The sequence below is a fragment of the Halyomorpha halys genome, unplaced genomic scaffold, assembly GCF_000696795.3.
Source record: "Halyomorpha halys isolate HHAL.00 unplaced genomic scaffold, Hhal_1.1 Scaffold2246.1, whole genome shotgun sequence".
In the NCBI taxonomy this organism is placed as follows: domain Eukaryota; kingdom Metazoa; phylum Arthropoda; class Insecta; order Hemiptera; family Pentatomidae; genus Halyomorpha; species Halyomorpha halys.
This window is the reverse complement of record NW_027109453.1, coordinates 22788-31470: the sequence shown is the minus strand read 5'-3', so window position 1 is coordinate 31470 and position 8683 is coordinate 22788. Positions and strand designations below refer to the sequence as shown.

Sequence of the window (8683 nt, the reverse complement as noted above, 5' to 3'; positions counted from 1 at the left end):
CAAAATAAATTAAAGAAGATAAAAATTAATTTACTTTTATCATTTTTATACAAATTCTCACCTATTTAAATCTTTTTTTTTTATATATATTCTCTTACTTTGTTATATTATTATAGTTGTTTGTATATTTTTTAGCCCTGATGAAACCATCCAAAATGGGGCAAAATGTTGGCTCGTAATAAATAGTTTATTTACTATTTTAGTTACTTTGACTGTACCTGGCCATATTCCTTTTCTATATTAATAATTAAAATTACCTTCTTTTATAAAGGTAGTATATTGAAGTACCATTAATAATGAGTTTGTAAGCCCCACTGGAAAATATTATTCTAGTTTATTGACAGTTAAACAAACATATTCATTTATAAAAAACTAAAAACATAACATGAATCACAGAGTGACAGCCATGGCACTTGGTACACTGTCCCTGAAATTAGGTTGGGTCTGTGCTCTGGCAGTATATCATTGTGCTTAATCTTGAAAAAAAAAAAACTTTAGAAGAGCTTTTAGATGCAGGAGCCAATAAGCTTCACAGGAAGTATCAGTGTATATAATTAATGCAAATAGAAATATAACTGAGCTAACTTAATTAATATAATGGCATTAACAAATAATTTTGACAATAATAGAACTGAGATATTATCAGAATTACGTCCCAAAAAAACATCAAGGATTATCAGTTTATATAAAATTATTTTCATCATATAATATCTCAAACAATGTAATTAGGGATGAATAACTCAAAAATATTAGTAAAAAATACAAAAAAGTACTAATTTGCAATGTTCAAAATTATCAAAAGTATTACCTCCAATAATTATTATATATTGCAAGATTGTTGATTGACTGTGTGTAATATATAAAAGGAAGACGGTAAAGTCCAACTGGAAAATATTTATCCGGTTTAACAGTTAAGCAAGTCTGAAATTCTTAGAAAACTAAGAACCTAAATATCCTTAAAATAAAGACAGGCTTGTGGGCCAGTGGCATGCAAGCCTACCACATATGCAAAAAGCACGGCACACATGCATGAAATGGTTTGCAAATAAAAGAAATTGTTTCCTCCTAAAAGTAATATGTTATCTATATATACATTTCAAGCTTTTCCTGGAATAATAATTTTAAAAAACTTGGTAACTTTTAAGTTGGATGGAATATGGATTATGAATTTTTTATTCCATAAATGTTGAAATACTTGAGCAATATTATTAAATGGTTTTTGTTATATTATTTTTTTATATAACAAAAAAATTTTTTTTTTATGAGGAAAAAACTTATTGAGTGTGAAGCTAATATATACAGAAGAATAATATTAAATAAAAATAACATCACAGTATGATAATCTAGATTTGAATTGTACCTAGATGCATCCATCTAACTGTGTTTTCTTAATCATTCCATCGAATGATTAAGAAAACACAGTTCGATGATATTGATGTTGAACTTATAACAAAGTCTATAAACTGTAAAAATGTTTTCATTAAAATGAAAATATAGATAATAATATAAATCTTCAGGGATAGATACTTAAAAAAAAAAATTTAACATTAACCCCAACCAATATTTTCTTATTCTTTATATAAAAACAGATTATTTCCTACAATTTTAACGATGCAACAATATTGCAATCCGTATTATATACTTCAATATGGCATAGGATTAAAGCATAAAATATGAATGAAATATAGATATAATGATATAAATAAGATTACTAGAAATGATTATAAAGATTAATTAAATTTTTAGAATTTAATGAATGTTGACCCAATAAGATGTAAATAAAAAAACACAATACAGAAATAGCTGGAGAGAAAGTTAAAAAAATCCTTTCACTTGATTATAACTGATATCAAATTTTTAGCTATGTAAAAATGTTAAGATAACCTTTGATATTTTTTGTGATGCATGTTAAAAAAAAAGTTTAAGATTGTCGAAAATTGTTTTAATTTATGATTTTAGGAATTGATTTGAAAATGACAAAGTATGAAGTCCAAAACATCATATAATTAATCAATAAAGGATGGTTGGAGTTGTGAGGGTTTTTTTTTTTTATTTTCTCATAAATTACAATGTATAGTTTAAATCTTCAAATTAACAATAAAAAATTAATAAAAGGTCATAAAAAAAAAAAAGGGCTTTCTCTCAATTATAACATGGAAAACAGTTATAAAAATTTCAGCTATGTAAAAATGTTTTGGCGATGCATGATTTTTTATTTAAAAAGATTTTTATGTAAAAAAATAATTTCATAAAAAAAAAAAAATATTATGATCATTGAAAATGTTTCAAATTATAATTCTAGGAATTGATCTGAAAATGGATAAAGTCCGAAATGTCCTCTAATCAGTGGTGGGCAAAAATTAGCTATAATTTAACTAATAGCTAAAATTTTCATGGATACAATATTTATTTATCAATGGTTCATTCATAAATAAGGGTCGTATCCATGGCAATTTTAGCTATTAGTTTCAACTACAACTAATTTTTGCCCAACTCTGCACCTAATTAATCAATAAAAAATTGTTGGAGTTGTATTTTTTGATTTTCCCCAGATTATATATAATTAAAACTTTAAAATAACAAAAAAATTTGATAAAACCACATTATAAAAAAAAAAAGTACTTCTTGGTAAAACGTAAAAAAATTAAGACATCAAAATATGAGTAGTCTAACTCATATTTTGGTTTCAGATTGATCTCCCAACTATACCGATATAAAACTGGCAAAGTACTTTGATGTTTAAGTACATGACGACTATAAAATAAAAAATCAATAAAATATAAGAATATATAAGGCAGTGGACCAGTGGACTAAGGACTCAAGCTACAAAACCTCAATCCATTCCTTAACACCTTAGGAAGCTTAGACCTGATGGTTGCTAAGAAACATACAGTTCATGAAGAGACAAATATTGATCTTATAAAAGATTTAACTACCTGATTCAAAGACAACTCATTTCAAACTCAAGTTAAAGGGTAGTACAATAAATTTGAAAATAATAATATATCTATTAGTTTTTGGGCTAAGATCAAAATAAAAAAATTAACTATAATTAGTAAATTCCTAATCCTAATTAGAATCTCATTAAGATAGATAATTCAATCTCATCATTTACCTTTCCGCATTTCTTTTTCTTTTTTGAAAACTTTGCTGGTTTCTTCTATTAGAAGATTGTCTCCCAATTCGCATACAGTGCGAACTGACGCACCCGGGACACATGCTTTGATAACTTGTTTTAATACACCTGAAATATTAAATGAACTATAACAAAACTTTATAAGATGTAAACAACAGTAATGCTACAACTTATAAATTTGTAATTTAAAGTTTATAAAATAAACTAAAATAGTTTTCCTTATTCAACAATACAATAAAATTTCACACAAATACTCAATGATCAACGATTCATTCACTTATTTTTTTGGGGATAAAAGTAGAGTGGAAATGATAATCAACTTCTTTATAATAAATAACTTTATTGTTCTTCAATTGTTAACTATTGAACTATTTTTCTTTTATTTATTTGATGATATTTACAAAGAAACACAACTAGTAAAATTTGATGTAAATTTATAATGGAGTGATAGAGGCACGTAGACAAACTACCCATTGGTAGATAATTTTCTATATTAGAAGGTCTCGAGGCCAACTTCTTTTCAGGCGCCTCAGAGGATTGTCAGGAATGTAAGAGGAAGCAAGATTAGAAACTAGGGTTAGGGTGGTTAGGGGGTTTATAATGTAAAGATTGATATCTGGTTCCGGCTAGATCGGTTACATTTGGAACATTAAGGTCTTTGTGAAGGATTTTGGATTTTAAGGATTGGATAACATGAGGAATTTTAATGGTTTTGTGGAGGCCCAGAGCTCGAACAATTGAACTATCAAGTATTACTCACAGCTGTCATATAATACAAAATACACTTATAACCAATTAATAACAAACTTTATTTCCTTCTCTTATGACTTTTTATTAAATGTTTACCATCAAGCCTATTTTAACTTAACAAGTGTTCTTAAAATTAACTAATCACTGTTACTATCTAAGTTGGTCAATATAGAATTTTTCATAATTATAGATATAATAGATAATTATACAAGTCAAAGAATTAGTATACATTTCACTTTCATTTGTTATTTGATCATGTGCCTCAATTAGAGACAAAATCGAATTTCTCAAGTATTTCTTTCTCCTATTTTTTTAAATGAAAAAAAAAATTAAGTTTGTCAAATTCAAAGGGCGTTAATACTTTTAAAAAATCTTATCAAATCACTATTAAAAGACTAAACAGAAATAAAATTAGTCAAAACTTTTCAAATTATAAATATCACTGCATTGCTTAAATATTGGCACATCCGATACATTTTTATTTGTGTATTTCACGAATACCAAACTTGTACTATAGATTTTGGTTACTTTACGACAACTTTAACAGATTTTGGACAGCCCTAGTAGAAAAAATATCCCATTCTACATTACTTGCTTAATTCGAAATAAAATTAAAACTTTTATTTGTCTAATGTGCCGCATTAATAGCAAAGCAGCGATATGTATAAGATTTACTAATGTATGAATAACCAACTTATAAAGTGTTCATCTGTTGTTTTAACATTAATATGTATCCTTCATATTAAGAATTACTAACTGATCACGCAATTGCACGTTTTATTATTCCAGATGAACAGTTCACTAAATCCAAAAGGCAATGATTAGATACATTCTAATGTATAATGAGGAGCATGTAATTATCAAAATTAAGAAATAGTTGTTTTATTTGGAATCCAGCTCAAAAAGTGTTCATTTACTTTATTTCTGAGTTCTCCAAATGAAAAAATGAATTTTTTTTTCATACTTACATTTATTTGAACTTCTATACTTATAAAATCTGATAGCTGTTAAATCCATAAGATTTTCACAAAGAACAAGCATGACATAAAATTAAATTAATCAAGATGATCTTTTAGCCCAAATTTATTTAAATAGAGAAATTAATTTTTCTCGAACAAATTTCTTTTAAAAGTTTAAGTGAAAAAAAATAACGAAGCAAATAGTTTCATTTATAGTGCCCAATACATAAAAATAAACTTGCTAGCAGTTAATAATACAATAAAGTCAACTGTTAACAATACAACCCTTACATCTTACTGGGTAATTTTTTTATTTTATTCATCACAACACAACTATTGGAACCAAATAACTGAAATAGACTTAACATAAAACCTAATGGGTACAAATGATAAAAATAACATTCATCATAATTAAATCAAACCTAACATGCAAAAACAAAACCAATGATAAATGAAAAATGATGATTTAATCAAAGACCAGAATGAAATTTGGTTCAATTTCAAAACTACTCCAAAATCATCATAGGATTTAAGTTTAGGAAATAAAGTAATCCATTGTTATTAATGGTCTGTATAAACATTAATGAATAGAATAAACTAGAGAATTGTGAGTAAATACACAGAGGCCAACACAGTAATAAGGAAGTCTGCTTTTGTCTCAAAAACTACCTTAATCTAAATAAAAATGATATATCTGTATAATTTGATAGGTAATGATCAACCTAAGCTTTCTTTTCCCTTGAGCCAATATCATTAACAGAAAAAAAAAATGAAGTCGCAACTCCTTAATTACTCTGATATATTTATCAAACAAGAATAATTATTATCAATCCAAAGTGAGAGTTGTAGAAAGTGGTGTAATGACATCTTGGAAAAAATAAGAGAAACAATGAACTAAACTCAATTGTAGACCCTAATACATCTTTTTAAAAAGAATTTTTTTTCACTCGTTCATTGTTTAAATATTTATTTCTTCAAATAATAAGCAAGTAAATGAACAATAGTAAATTATCATAAGATTGAAAAAGAAGGTATAACAAGGAAAAGAGTACACAAGAGGCAAAATGAGCAGACATCAAGTACACCAAGGTAAATAAGTATCACACAATTAGAAATACCAACAATATATCTACTACAGACTAATTAAATTATAATAAATTTCCTACAGGGTCAGGTTCAAGTTTTAAAGGAATGAAAAGTAATTCCAAGCAAAATCCAAGTTTATCCACATGGTACTTGAGCATAGCGCTAGATACTGGAATCCATATGGCTAATAGCTGAACTTCAGCCGAGTGCCTAAGTTATAAGGCAAAGGCAAACTACAACTTCATCGGCCTTGCTTTATTTCAACTATTAAACTAGACTTACGATTTACAATATCACCAGCCATCTTATATTTGGTAACAACCAAATCTTCAGCAATAGTCTTTTCGGATTCATCTTTGTCCGCCATGTTTTGAAGCCAACTGGTAATCTGCTCAAGGAGCGCCAAAAGAGCCTTAACGATAACTTTCGTATCACAATCATTGATTGTATATATTTTTTTAATGGCCTTTTTATCGAAAATTAATTGAATTTTAAATGATATACAACCATTAAAATAAGCGGAATTATTTTTATTTCTTTTCAAGCATTAAATTATCTAATTTAAATTACAATTGTTCACATGAAGGGGTACAAGTAGGTTATCGATAGTTGTGTATGGTTGCCCAATTGTGAACCTTCCTACCCGAAACCCCCCAAGAAACCTGTTTCCCAAACTGTCAAATTTTCCAATACAAAACTGGAACCTCTTGTTTTAACTCTATTCATTTTATATTGAAATCAAAAGCTTTGTAAATTTGTCCTTTCCTTTTCCAGCTATAAAATGTTATGTCCACCTAAATTAATTGGAAGTCATTCCAACAAAATATATGATATTGTTATTATGAATGAAAGCAATAACTATATTATTGATTCAAATAGATGTCAGAAACCTATTGAAAAGGTATGTCATTAATAATTGCTTCAAAAGCACGCTTATTTTGTTTGTTGTTTTGTGTGAATAATTTAATTTTCAATGCATAGGTTTCTTTTCTATATATATTTTTTTTTTATCATTTCTACTCAAAACATACACCTTATATTTTACTTGTACAAGTATAATTTTGTTTAATTCCATAGCAATTAATCATTAAGAAAGGTGATTTCTTGATGCGTGACAGGTGCTTCAAGCGTGCAGAATTAGATTCAGCTTACCAACCTGGTTCTTAATTAGTTCCTTTACTACTTAGAGCATAACACCACTTCCTTATGTTATGCAGTTGTTTCATAGGAATAGAATCTTATTTGATAAGGAGTTATAATGAATTGTCAGACCTGTTCTTGAGTGTTTTAGTAGAGCACTTAAAAGATTAGATATTTCCACCAATATCAATTGCCTTTAGTTATCAGTTCTTTTTTTTTTTTTTTTTTTAAATGTTTTATTCACATAGATGTTGCTTTGCAGCTTTGACCAATACTTTGTTTTTGTGCTAAACCTGCTACTCTATAAGAATGACGAATACTCAGGTAAGTTTTTTTTTTTTGTTTTGCAATTACATTATAATCAATAACATAATTGATAATAAAAATTATAGAAATAAAAAAAATTAATCCATTAATAAAACCTATTAGTGAGATGAACCCTCTGAATTTATTTTATGCCCTTTACTATAACTACCAACTTTTATTGATACTAAACAATTTATTCAAAAGTATTTATAACATTTCTTACCATTTTCCTTTAAAACCTTTTAGATATGAAATATCATTTGTTGTTTATTTTTTTCTTTATAAGTTGCAGTTGTTAGTATATTACTAGGTGTATCCTCTCCTGAATTCATTAATTTTTCATACCGGTATACAAAAATACTTTTAGATAACAAGCACGCAATAATTTCATTACTAAACAAACATCAATTAGCAGATAACTGTAAGTTATTAATACTCTTGTTTTCTTCTATGAAATTTTAAAAGTTCAATTTCAGTATTGATATTTTCCTCTCATAACCTATAAATTAATTTAAATTAAATGTTAATTTTTTGTTCTATAAACAACTTCCTTGCCTTGTTACACCTTAATCTCAAAATAACTACTAACACCAACCTATTTAATCCTGATATTATACTTGTTGATATAACCCACTTATATCGAAACTGCTCAAAAAACATTGTAATTATAATTATGTTTATTTCTTTGGATTATACTATAGGGAAAACATTTTGGGTTCAGTTAAAAAAAATCATAATATATTCATATTGACATCAAAAGTTTTCAAATTTACACTACACTTTCAAATTCATGCACATTTCTAAACATTAACAGAGTTCATCAATTATTATTATTACCTTTAAAACCAAAACTAAGTTCACTATTTTTAAAAGTTGTACAGCTAACAGAGTTTGAATCCATGCATGAAATTATACTATGTCATGATTTTCTTGTATATTATTTGATTTTTATTAGTTTTGCTGCTAAATGAGTAGTTACTTATTTAAATTCGAGTGTGTTTTTTTAATAGCAGTTTTGTATAAATAATGTTTTAAAATAAATTAGAAGGGAGTCTGAGGTACTTAACTGGTATAGATCGGTTTTATATAATATCAAAAAATCATTTTGTGTAGTTACTGCCATCATCCTAACTATTAAGTGATTTTTTTTTTAGCATGACCTTTTTAAGCTTTTAATAGTAATGATTTTGTTTTTAATTTTTAGAGTTAATTTCACTCTAATAAAGTTGAACCTAAATTTTTTCAAAGATAAAATAAATTGTCTTATCTTGGACTAAATTAACATTTTTTTCAGTTTTGGTACATG

The 8683-nt window shown here is 26.6% G+C and overlaps 2 protein-coding genes across 3 annotated transcripts in view; one reads left to right on the top strand and one right to left on the bottom strand.

The window, feature by feature from the left end:
• Window positions 1-6352, bottom strand: part of LOC106691326 (proliferation-associated protein 2G4) — a 17732-nt gene extending 11380 nt beyond the window's left edge. The window contains exons 1-2 of the mRNA XM_014437058.2: window positions 6214-6352; window positions 3116-3244 (exon numbers count right to left, since the gene is read on the bottom strand). Coding sequence (XP_014292544.1) covers window positions 3116-3244; window positions 6214-6298 — 214 coding nt within the window. The 5' untranslated portion in view covers window positions 6299-6352. The remainder of the gene's footprint in view (window positions 1-3115; window positions 3245-6213) is intronic.
• A 197-nt stretch (window positions 6353-6549) lies between these two features.
• The window catches only part of LOC106691325 (coronin-2B), a 23871-nt gene continuing 21737 nt past the window's right edge, over window positions 6550-8683 (top strand). The window contains exons 1-2 of one of the 2 annotated variants that reach the window (XM_014437057.2): window positions 6551-6832; window positions 7334-7395. In XM_014437057.2, the coding sequence (XP_014292543.1) occupies window positions 7381-7395 (15 nt within the window). In that variant the 5' untranslated portion in view covers window positions 6551-6832; window positions 7334-7380. Of the gene's footprint in view, window positions 6833-7333; window positions 7396-8683 lie in introns of both variants that reach the window. The other variant, XM_024363237.2, reaches the window with a different exon arrangement.